We start from the raw sequence: 18,879 nt of genomic DNA on the forward strand, positions 1-18,879 counted from the left end.
CCCTGGACATTGCAGGGCTCTGTTACCGCTCAGGTCAACAGGCAGAGCCTCCACCACCCACCCAGGCGGTGGGCAAACCTGCCACTTAGAGCGCCCTGCATGTATGACCAGGGATCCTCCTCGGGCTTCTTGGTGGGCACTGACTGAGTCTAAAGCTGAGTGCGGGCTCCTCTCGGGTGACCTGGCTCTGTCTGGGGAGGGGACACACATCTGGCAGGGATGTTCCTTCCTACTGGGAATTTCGGCTTTGATTTTTTTTAAACGCCTCTGAAGACTCGTAGTGGGGTGGGCTTCACTGCACATAGGTGGAGAAATCAAGGCTCGGAGAGGCAGGAGCGGTGCCCAAGGTCACGTGGCCCCTTGGGCATGCGAGGACCCGGGACGCTGAGTTTGGGGCCGACTCCGTCCGCCCAGGAGCGGGGCTTCTGGGACTCGCCTGTCACAGCGCGGTAGCCGCGGAGGACCACTGCCGGGGCGCGGGCGGGCGCCAGTGCGCAGGCGCGGCGGGCGGGAGGGGACGCGCTCGGGGCGCGCGCGCTGGGCAGCCGGCGCCCCAACTCCGCCCGCCCCGCGCCCCGGCGCCTAGCCGCCCGCCGCCCGCCCGCCCCGGCGCCGCCGCCCGCGCCCCGGCGCCCCGGGCCGGCGAGGGGCGCGCCCGTGGCCGCGGCCGCTGCATGGCGCTGAGATGGCGGGGGCGCCGCGCGGCCAAGGCGGCGGCGGAGGCGCGGGCGAGCCCGGGGGCGCAGAGCGGGCGGCCGGGCCGGGCGGCCGGCGCGGGCTCCGGGCGTGTGGAGAAGAGTTCGCGTGCCCCGAGCTGGAGGCGCTGTTCCGCGGCTACACGTTGCGGTTGGAGCAGGCGGCCACGCTGAAGGCGCTGGCGGTGCTCAGCCTGCTGGCGGGCGCCCTGGCACTGGCCGAGCTGCTGGGCGAGCCGGGGCCAGCTCCCGGCCTCGCCAAGGGGTCGCACCCCGTGCACTGCATCCTCTTCCTGGCGCTGTTTGTGGTCACCAATGTCCGATCCCTGCAGGTGCCCCAGCTGCAGCAGGTCGGTCAGCTGGCGCTGTTCTTCAGCCTCACCTTTGCGCTACTCTGCTGCCCCTTCGCGCTGGGCGGCCCCGCCAGGAGCTCTGCGGGAGGCGCAATGGGGTCCGCGGTCGCCGAGCAGGGGGTTTGGCAACTCCTTTTGGTCACCTTCGTGTCCTATGCCTTGCTGCCCGTGCGCAGCCTACTGGCTATCGGCTTCGGGCTGGTGGTGGCTGCCTCGCACTTACTGGTCACAGCCGCCTTGGTCCCTGCCAAGCGCCCACGTCTCTGGAGGACGGTAAGTGGCACCACGCGGCACCCCCCACCCCCATTGGGTTGGAGACACACCTGCCAGCGGGACTGGTGGTGTCAGGAGTTTAATGTTCTTCTTCCTGTGGGGAAGGGGAAACTGAGGTTCTGGAGAGGGAGACGGGTATTCAAGGTCACTCAGTAAGCTGGGGATGCAGTCGGGGTTAGCACCCTCTACCTGAGGTTTCTTCTGAGATAAGAGTCCACAGCTTCTTTGGGGTGGGGACGCGAGACCTGTGTGTGGGGTAGTGACAGGCCCAAGGTCAGGCGGTAGTTGTGTGGCCAAGAGGGGCTCAGCCCTGACCCACCGCTCTGGGTTGCACCCACCTTCTCGGAGGGACTGAGAAGTGGGAGGGTGCGCGGTCTCCAGGCCAGGCTTCTACGCTGGCAGAGCGCACACAGCCCTGGGCTCCTCTCCAGCTCGCCTGGAGCGCATCTGGGGCTCGCTTCTCAATTCCGCGGACCCGAGGGAGCAGTTAATGGGAGGGACAGGACTTTAAACCCCTCCACTGTTGCCAGCTAACCGCCCTGCTGTGAACCCGAAGGAGAGGAGTTTGCCAAGGTCACACACAGTCTGCTCTCCACAGCTTCTGCTCCCAGGAGCTCCGACCCTGGCTCCCTAGAACCCGAACTTTGTCTCTTTCAACTTGGGCTGGTGAGGTGGCTACGGGGACAGGGGCAGAGGACTCAACTCCTCTCGGAGAAGGCTCCTCCTGGACCCTGGAGGTTCCTGTTTTCCCAGGCTACCGCGCCCAAGCAGGTGGGAAGTGGACCAGGAGACTCTTCCCAGCGGTTTCGGACCTTCCCCTACACTGATCCTGCCCTAGGCTCGGCAGCTAGCCGAGGGAGGGTTTTATTTCTAGGTCTAGCTACGAAACAGCGGGAGGGAGATGAGAGACAGATAGGAGGGGAGTCCATCTAAGGAAAAAAGGTAGCTTGTGGGAGCATATGGGAAGCTGTAGGGGGCTGGGCTGGGCCTAGAATTCAGAATCCAAACTGGAGGAGAATAACTGGTGTGTGTGTGTGTGTGTGTGTGTGTGTGTGTGTGAGAGAGAGAGAGAGAGAGAGAGAGAGAGAGAGAGCTGTCAGTCGGCTGTACCTGCTGATGACAGGGTGAACAGGAACACTCACACCCAGACTCTGATGGCAGAGAACAATATTTGGTGGTAAGGGCCGTGATGACAGTTCTGTTGCTGGGCATGAACTATAGGAGGAGAGAGAGGCATCGGCTCAGGCCCATGTTGGGTGCTCTAGGTGCCTTAAAAGACTGTGTTGTTATTTTTTTAAACTAGTAATTTTTCCCCCCTACACAGCCTCTAGGCATTCCTTTTAGAGAAAAGCTTTAAAAGGAGAGAGGGAGGAGTCTGCAAAGGTGCCAGGGCCCCTCCCTCTGGGATAGAGGAGCCCTTGTTACTCCAGTGGGGAAGGAAGCACGTTGTGAAGACAAGCATTCTTAGGTAGCTGGTACCCAGGCCTCCCTGTGCCTAGCCTCCACTCTGATGTAAACCCTTCCTTCATGAAACCTAGCCTCTGCCCTGCTTCCCAGGGGAAGATGCTGCTTCCCACAGAGATGGTGTGAAGGTAAAAGGTCCATAAGCAAAGCATGTAGTGAAAATCTGCTGCCATTTCTAGAGCATTTCATCCTCTACAATATTTGTATTCCAGTATTGACACGTAAGTGGGGATGGAGGTAGGGAAACCTGTGGGGAAGGGAAGCTGGTAGTCCCCAGGATTCCAAATGTCTTCCCTGCTACAGAATCCCAGCCCTGCTGCAGGCTGTCTGTGAACTCTGGCACTTAGTATTGGAGATGCCTGAAGACGGTGGCATTTGCGTTTGGAAATGCTGGTGTGTCTGCTGCACCTCACGGCCACCTCTTCTCAGACCCTGTCACCTCTGCCAATGGCACTGTCTCCTCACCTCCAAATTCTAGGCAGGCACTACTCTGGAGGGTTTGGGGCAGACATGCAGAAGAATCTGAAAGAATGAGCAATGGCGGCAGCCTATAGGGTGGCCCCTGCCCTTACCCAGGGGATGCTGGCGTAGGGTATTAGGTCTCTGGGGAGCCTGTTGGGCTCCTGTGGGGCCGAGTCCTGTGAAAATCCAGAGTCGGGTGCACACCCCAGTCTCAGGCCTACAAGCTTAGCTTCCTGATAAGAGTAGAGGCTCAGAGCAAACCAACACTTTGTACTGGGGTTTGGGCTCAGACCCTACTCTGTACAGGGGAGCAGGTCCCTTCCAGAACCACTGTCCATCTTCAGAGAAGTTCTGAGAGCCTTGAGGAAGTAGGGGTAGTAGAACAGTAGGTCATTTCCTTGGAATGCTGCTGAGGGGAGGGGATTCTTAGGAGAAGTGGGCCTGGGCAAGTCTAGCCACTGGCTCAAGGCCCCTACCCACAATGGTCCCCTCCTGCCCTGCCTTTCCTGAAGCTGGAGCAGAAGAGACAGCTGCGTCCACCAGCTCTGGGTTTCCTTCTGTATCCAGTGTTCTTCATAGCCCTCGGATGCTTGTTCTGTGCCCCGGATGAGTCTGTATCAGTTATTATTATTTTTCTCTTTGAAGTAGCTCAGGTCTATTGAACTTGTGTACATTGTGCATTTTCAATTAGGCTGCCTATCAGGGTGGAGGAAATGGATTTCAGCTTCTGCTGGATCTTAACCATAGGTTGCCTGTGATGGAAATTAGGATCTGTCAAGGAATATGTGTGCTCTTGTTTCTGATTATCACCAAAGCTGTCAGCACCACCCTCTGGGGGCGCTCGATGGCTTCAGATGCACTTTCACTCCTGTAACATCCCTGATGTCTCAGGGTAAGGGGTAAGGAGTAGGGTGGCTCAGGTGCTGGCTTAGACGGGTGCAGGTAGGTTTGTGAGTAAGTGGTCCCCGAGGACCTCAGGGGGCAAGCATAGTCCTGTATGCTGGGGTACAGGATGATCTCTGTGCCTCAGTTTCTCCCACTGTCAATGGGAGTGGTAACTCATTCTACAGTTTCATCAGGCAGTTGTGTTTTTTGGGTACCGTGTGTGGACTGCGTCTGGTGGGGTTCCCTGTCCTGTCAAGTGTCTGGAATCAGTGACACGGATGTTGTCACCTTTGTCAGCTGCTTGAAGCCAGGGACCCGCTGGTTTGTCTCCATCTCTGTGAACTAGAATTGGTAGGAGTGAGGTGCTTTCAACATATTGAGATCACACACTGAAAGAGACTCCCAGAGCTGGGCGTGGTGGCACACGCCTTTAATTCCAACACTCCGGAGGCAGATATCTGTGAGTTCAAGGCCAGCCCGGTCTACAAAGCAAGTCCAGAACAGCCAGAGATACACAGAGAAACCAGGTCTCGAAAAAAAAAAAAAAACCCAAAAATAAAACAAAATCAACAACAATAAAGACACTACTAGGATATAGGCGACAGGGTTCTCTACCTGCTCTTTACCACTACAATGGCATGAGCAGAGTGTGGCTGTTATGGCCAGGTGGCTATGGTGTCCCTGTGGCCTGGGGCTTTGTGCACTGCAGGAGATGGAAGGAGTGGGCCCAGGCCCCATTATGGACGCAGAGAGCAGGTGGACCCTGGGGAGACTGGGTTCCCCCCGCTGTGGCCTCTTGTCTTCATCTCAGGGGCCGAGTGAGGCAAGGATCCCCCCCCCCCCCCGCTCTGTAGGACACTGCTTTACTGTGTCTGGGGATGTGAGTCATACCTGCCCCCCCTCTGCTCATCCTCACACGCAAGCACGTATGCCCACTCAGAGGCACAATGCCATGCCCACTCCCATGGCAAGCCCCTACACAAATGCTTCATGTGTGTGCCCTGCCACGGTCTCCCATTTACACAGTGTTTGCATGTGGGCACACCTGCAATTTTATACACCCACCCACAAATCCACACAAACACACCTACATGCACATGCATGCACGCTCACTGTCACATTTACAACTGGGTGGATGCACGTGGAAGCGCAAGCACAAGTCAGGCCATATTCACACACTCAGAACACTTGATACTCGTATGTACTCACCACTATATACTCTCACAAGCATTTTCATACTTGCACACCTCTAGTCATACATGAGTACATGCATGTTCATGTACATTTAGAGCCTCATGTCCACTTGTGCACGCAGGAAGCATGTTCATGCACACAGGATATTCAGGAGTGAACATACTCTTGCACACACACACAGACACTCAAACATCTGCACACTTGTGCATTTTCTTTGGGGTAGATGCATCAGCCAGGAGGGGAGATATAGATAGGCCCAAGGGGGAGTGGCCTGGGCAGTGTCCCAGCGGTACGTGCACAGAATCACTGACTAAGGCCTACCTCCTGTACCTGTACCTCCTGCACCCCTACATCTTGCATCCCTATGTCCTGCACCCCTATTTCCATGACCTTGGGTCACTTCAGGGTCTGAATTGTGGAGTAAGGAGTCCAAGCTCAGACCTTATCTGAGTCCGTGAGATTGTGTGTGTCTGTGCAAGGCCGGTGTGCCCCAGGGAAAATGACTAGGTCCAGAGTCTCTGAGCGCTCAGTGAAGACAGGAACAGGACCTCCCACTGCTTACCCCAAGCCAATCTGGGCTTGCATCCTATGTTTCCCACTAACGTTCCTACTCACGGCTGTAGCCCCTCTCTGTTCTTTTTAACCTCCTGCCTTCCCCTGCCCTCTTCTCGGTTGTTCTGGGACTTACTGTGGTCTGATGATGAGAGGCCCCACCCTCCTACGATGTGCTGTGCTGAGGCACCAGCCTCGGGAGGAGGGTGGATGTCTGGGCCAGACTGGAGACAACGTAGACCCTGAGTGATCTGCCCTTGGACTGTAGAAAGGCGGGGCCTGCTTTGATGTCCAGGTTGGGTGCTTGCTCTGCCTTTAGTTGAGAATAAGAAGAAAGCGAGCCATGCTGCCTGAACCCCAGGGTTCAGAACTGAGGAGACCCTGGGTGCAGCACTGTGGAGGTCAACCCAATCTGGCCACCTTCATGTGTGTGCACACTCACGTGTGTATTCATGTATGTGTGCACCCTTGTGTCTGTGCATATACCCATGATTGGTGTGTGCATGTATGTGCCTATGTGTGCACATGTGCATATGAAGAAGAGTTGGTAGCATCCAGAAGATGGATCGGGTGGCACCTGTGGTGTGACAGGGCGGCTTGGTGTTCCTGCCGCAGAGCTTCAGCCTCTGAGCTCCACAGAGGAACTCTGCACCGGCAGCACACTGTGGATCTAACACAGGGTTTGCTTTTACTCTAAGAACGCAGAACAGCCCCTAAGCATAGTATGGTGTTTCTGAAAGAGATGCTCCAGCCTGCAGGAGTGGCCTCAGCCTGGGGTCGTGCTCACACAGAGTGGCTGGCCTGGCTCCCCAGTGCTTCCCACCGGAGCTCCCTATTCTTAGCGCTGTGGCTCATCTGATTGCTCTCATGTCACATGCTGTGTGTGGTGCCTGCTCGCCTGCTGCTTTGTTCTCTGCTTTCTTGGGGCCCCGACGATGCTTCTGATAGATAGGAGGGACAGTTTTGCTCACATGGTGGTCTCCACGTGAGGAGGTTTGCCACGTACATCCTGACCAAGGAACATGGCCAGCTCTCAGCAGGGCCAAGACGGGGTTGGAAACACCTGGTCACCTCCTGCTGTCTGCATCTTATCGTGGTTCTAGGCCAGCACTAGACCAGCAAGACCAGCAGTCCCCATGGTCTGCTTGGCCTCTTGACGCCGCACACAGTGCATTGAGTGCTGTTCCCCGGCAATAAGACCTTGAGCTCTGTGCTCTTCATAAGCCTGTATACTTTTTCATTCCTTGGAGGGTGTCCACCCTTCCTTGCTCACCTGCATGATGCAGAGCTAAGTTGAGAGGCCCCAGCCTGTGGCTGGCACCCAGCCTTTCCATGAGAATTGTTACCATATGATGCCTCCCTGTCCACTTGCCTGTGCAGCAAGAGGGTCTCAGCAACCCGTCCCAGGAAGGTGGGGAAGAGGCATCTGTGGGATTCTTCAAATTACTGTGCAACCCCAGAAGCAGCTATCACATCAGCTGTACATTTGGCCGAGTGAGAGGGCAGAGGCAAGTTCAGGAGACTCTGGAAGAGGACTAGGAGCAGGGGCAGCCCACTCTAGAACATATATCTCCTGCAGGGAAAAATTCGCCATGAGCTTTCTGATTGGTCACCATGGAGGTGCGCTGGGCATCCGCCGGCGTGAGGATGCCTCATTGAGGTCACATGCGATGCATCATTGCAGGGATGCTTCGTACGCTCTGCGTCATGTCCTAAGCAGTGCCCTGTGCACAGGAAAACGACTTGTTGCCGTCTGAAGCAACACAGCCTCAAAAGGGCAGGAAAACTTGCTCCTTGAACTTCTTCTCCATGGTGGTTTTCTCTAGTGCTGGTATGAGGGGTTGAGTGATCATGTATTAGGAATCATTGGTTGAAAAAAAACAAAAACAAAACACTTTACTTGTATACACTTCAAAGTGTTTCCAGAACGCAGAGGAGTAAGAGCCAGGCAGGGTCTAACCCAGAGATCAGAACCGAGGGCTTAGGCAGCCATCTTAACTCTTAATAAGAGATAGTGTCTTCTGCTGGTGTCCAGGCTCCAAAGAAGCTGGAGGTTCAATGACAACACAGGTACCAGGGGCAGGGGAGGGGCAAGATGGAAATGATATTGGCTGAGGCTCCTGGTGCCCCTGAGCATCCTCTCTGGGAGGCTTAGATGGCCACTGTGTTGCCATTTATTGGTTCTCTGGGCCGGTGGATGGAGCTGTGCGGGCGAGCTTCTGTTTTTGGTGAGAACTGGCCCTGGGTTGTCAAGCTACCCAAGGCCTCACATCTGACCCCTTACATCCCACCTTTCATTCACAGTGTTCTTGCCAGTGTCCTCGTATCAGCAGGTCTTGACTCCCCTGCCACCTGAGGACATGGTGCATGTGATCTGGGAGGAGAGGCCCTCATTGCTGGGAGAGGGGTACTGTGAGGGTGGGTAGGTGCAGCTTCCATGTGGGGACCCAAGACCTGATGCTGTTGGTATTGAGGCATGAAGAGTTAAACAGGAAACACCGAGGGCCATGCTTCCTGAGGTCCCCTGTGACCACAGCTTCATGAGTTGGGAGCTTGTGAGGGGTCACATATTCTAGTTTTTAAATTTTTTTTTAATTTTTAATGGTGGAAACACAGACATGCCCAGAAGTAAGAGACCAGCACCCTGGGTTCCTAGATTGCCACCACTGCCTCCAGCATCAGCATTCTGTTGGTCCTCTTTCAAATGATGCTAATTCTAAAGCAGTTACTAATTCAGGACCAGAGAGTGAGCGATCAATTACATTAATTTAAGAACACACTTGTGTGTGCTGTTGAAAAAAAGAACCACGCTTCTTCCAGCCGTGGTTGGAAGAACGTGACATACAGGCCCTGGTGGACACCCGCAGGCAGGGACTGATGGTGTCTAGCTAAGGAGCCCCAGAAGGAGCCCGGAGACTGACATGGACCCCCACCCCCACCTGTGCGGGGCTGTACTAGGTGAGGGCTGCCTGTGGACTTGCCTTGGGCTGTGTGGAGAGCAGTGTGTGGGTTCAGTTCCTTCTCTGGAATGGCAAAAAATGCCATAAACTAAAGTGATAGACGGTTCCTCGGCACAGGCCTTGTGCTCTGTCCTTGTGGCTGGGGCTGTCTGAGGACACCCTGCAGTATTCTTGTGCCCTCACAAACAGGTTGAATGATGCCCAGGCTTGGTACTTGCCGCAGGGCAGCCCGGAACACCACAGGTTGCCAAGCTGGAGCAAATTCAGTGGGCAGGTTTGCATAGTAAATAGGTCTGAGGATAAATACAGGATGATAGAGGGCCGCCCAACCCTGTCTAGGGGTCAGAAAAGCCTCTAGGTCAAGGCTGCAGCTAGGAGAGCAGTCCGGAGAATGCGAGCTGCACACACGACAGGACATCCACTGTGTGTTTATTTGTGCATGCTGCATGGGGGTGGGGTGGGGCAGGACACAGAGGTGGCCCAGGGCCAGGTCAGCCTCTAGCAGACTCAAGTTGTAAGGCTCTTTCCAGAGCATAAGATGTCAGCTGGGATGGGGGGGGGAGTCTGGTGTAGGGAGAGTGGTTCTAGTCAGCATAGGTTTTACCGGTGGTGAGGGTGGATAGAGGTAGGAGGCCCAGAGTCCTCGGGGACAGGAATTGATGAGGTGGAGGGGCAAGAGTAGGGGCACAGCTCCTGGCTTTGGCAGGGGCACCTGTCTCTGTATGTGGCATAGAGGGGAAGAGGCAGGTTCCCGGAATGATGTCAGGTTGGAATAGGCCATTTCTTCAGAATGGTGAGATAAGGGGGTGGTCAAGGTCAGAGCTTTCCCAGGTGTGACCTCCCAGTATCTGTCTAGTACCCATCCAGGTCTGATGATTTTTTTTTTCCATCTCTTTGGGGTCCTGGGCTTTCCACTGCAAACTCTTCACCTCTGTGGGTGTGGCTTGTCACTGCCAAGCTGCTGTCTTGTCTGGCTGAGGGCTGTTGCCGAGCATCCTCCCCTTTGAGTTACTCTTTTCTGTCTTCTTTGTTCTTGTTTCACTCTTTGGGGGGGGGCAGGGGGTTCTACTTCTCCTTATTTGGGGGGTGGGGAATTTACCTCCCAGAGCTCAGGGTAGCCATGGATGGCTGGGAATGTTGCCAGTATCTGCTGTCTCCCATCCTGTTTTACTCAGCCATTGATTTCTGTCAGTATGACTGTTTACACTTGGCTTGTAACTCCGTATCCCTTGGTTTTGCTGCTCGTTGTGGTCCTTCTATGGCCGAGTGGAGGCCTTTCATGTGCTCTTGTGTGCTTTGACATATCCTCCCTTCTCTCTCTGTGTGTGACCTTCAACATGTTCGTCTTCCTTACTCTGTGACAATTAGGATGCTCCAGACTACCTCATGTTCTGGGCCGACCTTGGAATTACGATCCCTCTGCCTCAGTCTCCTGCATGCTGGGGTTACAGGTGTGTAGCACCACACCTGGCCGAACCCTGGTTTTCCTCAGAGGTTCTCACTAGAGACTACTGCCTGAGCTTTGGGTACTCCTGTTGTTCCTCGGGCACCTTTGCTTCTGTCGGCAGCGCTAACAGATTCGCAAACATGCACATTCCTGTAAATATTGTATTTGAGCCCATCTGTTTCTGAGTTAAGCTGAACACGGTTCATCCTGATGCCTCTGACTCGAGCGTGTTTCTCCATGGACAATCCCAGCTCCTCCTTTGCCAAGACATAACCCCTTCCTGTGCTGAGGAACTGGCTCTGGAGATATTTTGAGCATGGGTAGATGCTGCCCCTGGTCTCTTTCTTTCCTGGGATCTGAGCATGTGTGGCTTGGAGGGATTCTGAGTCCCTGGGAGATCCTCCTTCTCTGAATTCTGTTTGACCAGCCAGAACTTGCTTCTGAACTTATTTGCAGCGTTGTCTTCGGGGTCTGATACCAGCCTGCCCTGCATCTTACTGGGGGAGATGACTGACTCCTTGGGGTTAATTTGCTTCTGATTTCTGCGGGGTGGACGCTGATCCAGATGAAGGGCCTGCCCCTATCGCTGGGGCATCATTCAGGTGAGGGCCGCTGCAGGGGATTGATTGTGCACGCATTGCAGTAGCTGGGAAACCCTGTCTTCCTCCTTGCCCTCGTTGTGTCTGTCTGAAGAATGGGGTCAGTGGCCCAGAGTGAGTTGGGGATACAGGGACAGTGTGGAGCCGTTGTTAGTTCTGGCCCTGTTCTCACAGACCCTGCTAGCTCTGCTGTGCCACGCACCGACCTTCCGCCTGGCTGGCTGGGGTTCCTGAGGAATACCCATGACAGCCTGTGAGATTACCACGATCACTGTATTTGATGTGCAGTGTACATGTGTGTATGGAGAGATGGGTGCTTTTGGAAACAGGAGAATAGTTGAGAGGCCTTAAGCATGGTACCCTTCCTTGGCACATCCACTTCTGAGACAGGTGTGGAGTCCACATTAAAGACTCAGAATCTTGGAAGGGATCAGAAGGGGAAAAAAAAGTAAAAGTGAAAAGCAGGAAAGGCTAATTTAAAAGGATAAGAATGTGACTGGGTGGAAGGCCAGAGAGAAAACAATGAGACCAGAAGCCTTGGCTTCTCTGTGTTTGGGTGTAGACTGCCACAAGGCTAGCATGGGCAGAGGCAGTGGTAGACCAACATGCCTCAGGGAGTGTGGAGGTGGGATGGGAACTGCAAAGATTCAGTAGCCTGGGCTTCTTTGTCTCTGATAATCTCACGATGACCCTAAGCCATTTCCCTCTTACCATTATGAGCAGGTACTCAGCCATATTGCCAGTTTCATGTATGGGGCAATGTGTTGGTTAGGTCCAGATGCCTCTTTGACCAAAGTTGAGAAGGCTTCCTAGGGACAATTGAGAATCACTACCCCCATGAATAACTCAGGCTGTGAGTTTGTGTCAGTCATTTGAATGCAACTGTAGCACTGTCCAAGAGGAGGGGGTTCCAGGGCCAGCTGGGTGGGCTAGGCCTGAGCAGGTGAGAGGCATTTAGCAGACATCCCTTAGTCTTCCAGAGGGGTCACTCCCTGCCACAAGCCCTTCCCCACTCATCTTCTCTATGGAGGGCAGGCTTTTTGACCCACTGAGCTCTTTCCCTTGGTGCTTCACAGAAGCACAGCATCATGTAGAATTTTGACCTCACTGGTGCTACATCCTTTCAGATGTCCTAAGTGTACTTGGGTATACTTCTCTCCTAGAGCTGGAAGATTTTTAGCTAGTGGACGTGGGGAGGGGAGCTTCTCACTTCTGATGCCGAGAAGCCAGGGGGCTCCAGGGATAGCCCTGTGCTGAGTGTTGATGTGTAGCTAGCCTGTCCATACAGCCCCGCAGCCTTCCCACTCTACAGTCAAGGGCTCCGATGCATTCAGGGAGGAAGGGGCAGTGCATGAGGCTCCCCTGACAAATGAATGTGCTGCTTTTTGCCTCTCCCCTCCACTCTCATTCATACACCCTTAGTCTGAGCCCACATGTTCTTGGATGTCATGGGAGAAAAGATGACATATCTCAGAAGGGAGGCTTTAACTGCAGTTTTTACTTTAAGGAGTGGCATCTGTCTGATTTTTCAGTTCCTTCTGAGAGTGGGGGCAGCCTCTCGGCTGCCCTTCCCTGGGGCTCACCAGCTCAGCATGGCTCTCTCCTCTGGCCTTGACCTATTGCAGACACCCCCTGCTGTTCAGGGGCTGGTCAGATCTCCCATTAGTGCCTGGTGGGCTTTATTATCCTGAGAGATGCTGTTATCCTGCAGGCCCACCTGCCTGGTTTCTCAACCCTCAGCCCTGGCTCTTGTCCTGTGTTGAGGGCAAGGGAGGGTGACACTGTGCTATCTGTCCTCTCCCTGTTACCCCAAGCATCTCATAGGGGGTCTTCTTTATAATGGCCACCATGTTCAAACCAGTGTGTGCTGAAGGTCCTGATGTTCTGCTTACCCAGTGCTCTGATCTAGAGATGTTCTATAGTGTTGAGCCTGGGGTTCCAGTTTTACTCATTGGTTTGATAGACAGTTGTGTAGTTTGTCTTCCTGTGGGACTCCTACCAGAGGGGGCAGGGGCTGTGTCTGACTCTGTTTTGGCACCCTTTCCTCCTACTGGGCTGCCTCATCCAGCTGTAATAGGAGAGGAGGTGCCTAATCCTACTGCAACTTGATATGGCATGGCTGGTTGGTATCCATGGGAGGCCTGTGCTCTTCTGAAGAGAACTAGAGGAGGAGTGGATGGGACTGGGGTGGGGGCATTGGGGACAGGAACTGGGAGGAGAGAAGGGAGGGGAAACTTCATTTGGGATGGAAAAGAAAAGAAAAGAAAAGAAAAGAAAAGTTTGACAGACAGTGGCAGGCCTTGCTCAGGGTTTTGTGAGCCTTAGAAACAGCGGGCCTGGCCCTTTCCTGAAGTGAATCCTATACCATTGTGTCCCTCAGGTGCTCTCCAGAGCTCTGCAGCCCTCTCGGAGAGCTGGTGGTGCTGGTTGTTTTGGTGTTTGTGTCATGTGACTTTGCGTGCTCTGTGCATATCTGACCATTTAGCTGTGGCTTGTCCCTTCCCACAGTCTCTGGGACCCCACTGGCCTGAACAGTCCCCTGATGTTGATGTGTTTCCTCTTGTTGAGTTACTTGCCTGGCTTCTTGTGAGTGGGAAGAGTCACAGGGATACTGTTGGAATAGCCCGCTCCGCTCAGCAGTGGTCTCCCAGGGAATGAGTAGGTGCCAAGAGGAAGTATCACACCATGGGGTTGAGCTTGAGTGTACCTACCGTCATGAGTTCCATGATGTCAGGGTCACAGTGAGATTCTCAGGGTCAGGTGCTGAGGTCAGGGTCATAGTGAGATGCTCTCTTTAATATGTTTCTAGAGTACACATGACCACTACTGGTTTACGACTTTGGAATACAAAACTTTCCTTATGACAGATGGAATTCGTGGAGTTAGAGGCACCAAGACGGAAGGGATTTGGTGTTTGGTGACAAAGCATGGGGTGTAAGTAACTCGAGGATGACTGCAAGAGCAAATACAAGAACTTGTCTGGTTGCAGTCTCACTGTTACCTTATTTGGTGCAACCCACTGGAAGATCGCTGCGGCACGGCTCTAAATTAACAGCTGCCTCCATCGCTTGGGTGTGTGCTCTGGTTTCCATTAGTAAAGCCATTCGAAAGAAACAACCACCATCAGGCCTGCCTGTGCTTGCACATCAAGTCAAGGTTAAGGTCACTCTTGAGACCTGGATGTTTTAAGGAGAGTCCCCAGTTCTGGTCCTCATTTTAATTTACTTTAAAAGAGGTCATCTCACATAACCTGAGTTTGAAGGTACCCAGATCCTTCTCTGCTGCCCAGATCTGTCCCCTGTGGTGTTCCATGCTGGATATCCCACCTGTTCCCAGGTCAGCATTCAGGAGTGACAGAGGCTGGTAGTTTTTGTCCCATAGCTGTCTCAGGCCCACTCCTTTCTGCTGTAACTACCCCTGGTCAGGCCGTCTTTCTAGCAGCTGTTAGGAGACACTGGATCTATCTTCTGCCCTTGTTCTCTGGGCGTAGAGTGTGGCACAGCCACGTCTGGTCCTTGAGGGTAATCTGTGAGGAACAATATCGTTTGAAGACTGCATCTTCCTCCTCCTCCCTCATGCAGAGGTAGAAATGCTGCATTAATCAGACAGAACTTTTATGCCCTGGCAGCTGACAGGCCTGCATTTCCTTGGGTCGGCCACCCCTGCTGTGGGGGTTGCTAATGCCCCTCTGATTCATGATGAATACCTCTGTCCAGCTCTGGTCCTGTGGTCTTCTAGGCACTGGGGCAGGCCAGCGGAAGAGAGACATTCGGAGGGAAGTGCTCAGGGCTGATGTCTGGGGTCTGAGCTGAGTTCTTTGTCCATTGCCATTTTGTGTGTAGTCTTACGGATTAGAGCTAGGTCCGGGCCAAGAGCTATATTCCTGAGATTCTATCTAACCAAACACAGTGTCCATCAGGCTTTCAGAGAATGCCTAAGAGTCTGGGCTCCCTGCAGGCCCCTCCTCAGCCTGCCTGTCACCGTGGAAGGGGTTGCTGACGGAGCAGGGCCTGCTCTTCTTGTGCTATAGTTTACTTTATGCTCAGATCAATTACTCGAGTTTCATTTTTGTCAGCTTATCTCCTCTGAATCTTTCCAGAGCGTTCCATGAAGAGTTGAACGCAGCCATTTCACATTCTTATGTTGTAGGTGTGTTGTTTTGGTGGGACCGTCATAAGAGAGTGTCACAGAGTGGGGGTGGGGTTCATATAACATACATGTGTTTTCTCACACTGCTGGAGGCTGGGATCTACAATGAAGGTGGGGGCAGGGCTGGCTCCTCTGGGGCCTCTCACAGTCCTCTGTGCTTTGGTCTTTGCAGTCCCGGTTGGATTGGGGCTCACCTTAACGATCTCAGTTTTTACCTTAATTGTTACCTTTAAGAACCTGCCTCTAAATACAGCTATATTCTGAGGTCTTCTAGGATCAAGGTTTTAACATATAAAATTGGGAGGGGGTAAAATTCAGCCTAGATGGAGCCTCCCCTCAATCCCATGACAGGCTGTAACATTGCCATCCCTTGTGTGGGCAAAGGTGTGTTTCTGCCCCACATGGCTCCTTCACTGCTCCAGGGTGGGTCTGGGCTGGGCTTGGACATCCCTGGGTGGCTGTGAGCGTGGAGCGGGCCGAGCGGTTATTGGAGAGCCTCTGTGTGCTTCCACGGTGGCCCCGGCCCTCCCGCGCCCGACTAGCCTACACTCTGCTCTTCCGCTTTCCCTACAGCTTGGTGCCAACGCCCTGCTCTTCGTGGGAGTGAACATGTACGGCGTCTTTGTGCGGATCTTGACGGAGCGCTCACAGCGGAAAGCCTTCCTGCAGGCTCGAAGCTGCATCGAGGACCGGCTGCGGCTGGAGGATGAGAACGAGAAGCAGGTCAGCGTGCTCAGTCCGGGGTGGCCCTTCGGTCAGCTCCGCCCCTCGGCCCGTGCTTTCGTGGCAAGGCCATAATACTCAGTGTTTCGCGGCAGTATCTGGGGAAGAGAGAGGAATCTGACGCACAGACGGCCTGGGCTTGCTTCTCTGAAGGAGCTGAGCTGCTTGTGAGCTGTGGATGGATGTGGGTGTCTCATCTTTCTGATGCAGCTGTAGTGGCACCCCTCAGCTGAACATAAATGTGCAGCTGCCCTGACAGCCCGCTCTCAGGCATTCACCTACCTTGGCCTGAGGACCGTCCTTCGCCGTAACTGTCACCCTATTCTGCAGATGACATAGGCCAGGAGGGAACCCTACCCCCCAACAACCCCATCGTCCCACTGTGGCTTCTCACGCGTGTGTCCTTGTCTGATGTAGGGAGGGAACTGGGCCCACTGGGTAAGAAAGGGTGACTCAAGGAAACCCAGGAGTGAATCCTGGTACATCATGGGTGCCTTTTCCAGAAGAATCCAGAATCTTCTTTTGGCTTGAGGCTCACAGGCGCTCTATGTACCTCTAAGTGGTTGTCAGACTACAGGGCAGAGTATCAGTTTCTCAACTGTTTTTACCTTCTTATCAATAACATGTATTATTATAGCTGTTAATTTCAAAACATTTCTTCTCATGTCTAGACACTGTAATGGAATCTAGTATTTATAGCAAAGGTTGGATCTAATTGAAGAACAAATTGCATAAGTATATTTAGATCATGTGTGTGTTAATGAGCATGTGGAGGGGTGTTTGTACGCATGGGCGTGTTCATGCCTGAGAGAATGCATATGTGGATATGGATACATTTGCATTTGTACACAGGGATGCGCACAGCACTATGGGAATATCTGTGTATGTACATGTGTTTGTGTGCATATCCATGTATAGGCATTTGTGTGTGCATGTGTGCATGTCCATGTATACATGTGTATGTGTTGTGTACTGAATGTGTGAACATGTGAATCAGACATCTCCAGAGTCTGGCCTCTAGAGTCATCATTGTGGTGCTATTTCCATGATATTTTCTAAGTTCTTTAATGTGGCTCTTTCTTTTTTTAATATAGGATCTTGTTTTGTAGCCCAAGCTAGCCTTGAACTCTGGATCCTCTTGCCTCAGTCCCCCAAAGTGTAGTCACGCACCACTATGCTGGCTTGCCCTTGGCTTTATTACCGCACACGGATGAGGAGGGGATCTTTGGGAAACCTTCTTGTCGTCTCCCTATTGGTATCCTCAGGGCTGGAGCAGCTTTTCTGTGGGCCATAATTATGTGTTTCTAAACGTGACACGCTTATGTGTGTTTCTGAATGAGCTCATGGTTTCTCTCTGGTTGACTCTCATTTTCATCTTCTGTTCTGTGTTTTCCTACATCCTCTACTCAAGTGTGATTTCATTTCTCTCTTATCTTTCGCTGCCTATTGTATTGATCACCTTGTTTCATAGAGCTTTTCCTTTCATATTTTTCCTCATGGCCATGGAGATAATTTTATTTTTATTCATCTATAATTTAATTTTATCTTGATTAATGTGTATTAATTGGGTGTGCTAATTTAAGAGGTGCGGGTGTGGTATTTCAGTGTGCAAACGCAGGATGCTAACCAAGTCAAGACAATTAGCATTTCTCTCCTGGCCATTTCTTTATATCCTAGCCCTTGCACTCCTTCTGCTAGGCTTTCATAAAATATGCAGTAGGTTGTGAAACAGTTATTCCACATGCTGGCACACTGGGACATACTCCTTTCTCCTCCCTGTGCCTCGGCACTTCCTACCCAACCTTCATCTGTAACCCGCCTTCCATCCTCCGACCATCACTATTTTACATTTGTGTTGGCTTGTTTCATCTTCTACGCATGAGAGAGAACAGACATACAGTATATAGTCTTGTGGCTTCTGGCGCTGGTCTACTTGCCTTGACCTTCTGTCCTCTAGTTCCATTCATTTTGCAGATGACACGATTGTGCTCTTTTCCGTGGCTGGATAATATTCATACTCTTCATCCCTTCAGCCACTGGCGGTCGCCTTGGCTGCTTTCCTGTCTTAGCTCTTGTGGCTGAGGCTGTGGAAAGCTAGTGTGCCCTTGCTGCTTGAGTATCACCTTTCTTGGTTTTGTAGCAGCCCTGGGAACAAGGCTGTTCCCAGCACTATGGATGAGGGAGGCAGGTGGGGGTGGGGTGGGGGAGTCCAGTTCCTATGGAATTTGGGCTCTTAAGAAGGAAGTTTCCATCTGGTGATGTCATCAACCTCCTTAACCCAGCTGAATGCCATTTACTTCTAAGGGTTTTGTGTTTATGCATAGTCTTTAACTACACAGTTGTAATTTCATCTGTATGCCTTCCTCTTCTGTGCTGTGGCTTGACGTTGGCTTGGGTGTAACCACACGTGTTGTGCCCCGAGTGAATTGCTCTCTGTGCGTTGCTCCAGCAGTCTCTGCCACTGGTATTTAGACATCGTGTTTTAAGAAGCTTTTTCTTCAAATAGTCTTCTAGATCTAGAGTACTTCCTAACATTTTTAGCAGCGTGAACCTGACATTGCCAGGAGTGTGTTTCTCAGTGGAGTGCACCTTTATTTCTATACGTAATGCCGGATTATAGTCCACCCTAAAGCACTGGTACCCTGGGTGTTCCAGGTCCACAGCACCAGCCGCCCTGGGGACTGCAATTGGCAGGCTCAACCAGTCCTTGGGACTTGGGCTTCACCTCGATTGTGAGTGGGATCCAGGCTTGCAGCTTGGCTTCGGCAGGGAATTCTGTCGGCAGTGGTGGGGGTGATCTGCATCATCTGTAGGAAATGGTGGAAGGTTGTTCAGAAGGTCTGAGCTGGTGGACCCTCAGCGGGGGAGCATAGGCAAAGACAGCAGTGGGACACGGCAGTGGGTCCTTAAAGCACTGCTGTGTTTTAAGACCACCGGTGTCTTCAGCTCACAGTAGAACAAGAGGCTCAATTGTTTTCTTGAACAACTGTTTGGGGAGGATCTTGAGCCATGGCAAGTGTGAGGACTGGACAGCGAGGTCCCTGGCACAAGTAGGAGACACGGGGTGGGTGAGGAGCCAGTGCCCAGGCAAGATTCTGAACGCAGTGGGTTGAACTACTGGAG

At 53.0% G+C, this 18,879-nt stretch overlaps 1 protein-coding gene across 1 annotated transcript in view; it reads left to right on the top strand.

Annotated features, from left to right (window-relative positions):
• The first annotated feature begins 637 nt into the window (after positions 1-637).
• The window catches only part of Adcy1 (adenylate cyclase 1), a 118,847-nt gene continuing 100,605 nt past the window's right edge, over positions 638-18,879 (top strand). Inside the window, exons 1-2 of the mRNA XM_021648237.2 lie at positions 638-1,321; positions 15,607-15,756. Of these exons, the coding sequence (XP_021503912.1) occupies positions 686-1,321; positions 15,607-15,756 (786 nt within the window). The 5' untranslated portion in view covers positions 638-685. The remainder of the gene's footprint in view (positions 1,322-15,606; positions 15,757-18,879) is intronic.

This window comes from Meriones unguiculatus, chromosome 12 (genome assembly GCF_030254825.1).
Source record: "Meriones unguiculatus strain TT.TT164.6M chromosome 12, Bangor_MerUng_6.1, whole genome shotgun sequence".
NCBI classification, from domain to species: Eukaryota; Metazoa; Chordata; class Mammalia; order Rodentia; family Muridae; genus Meriones; species Meriones unguiculatus.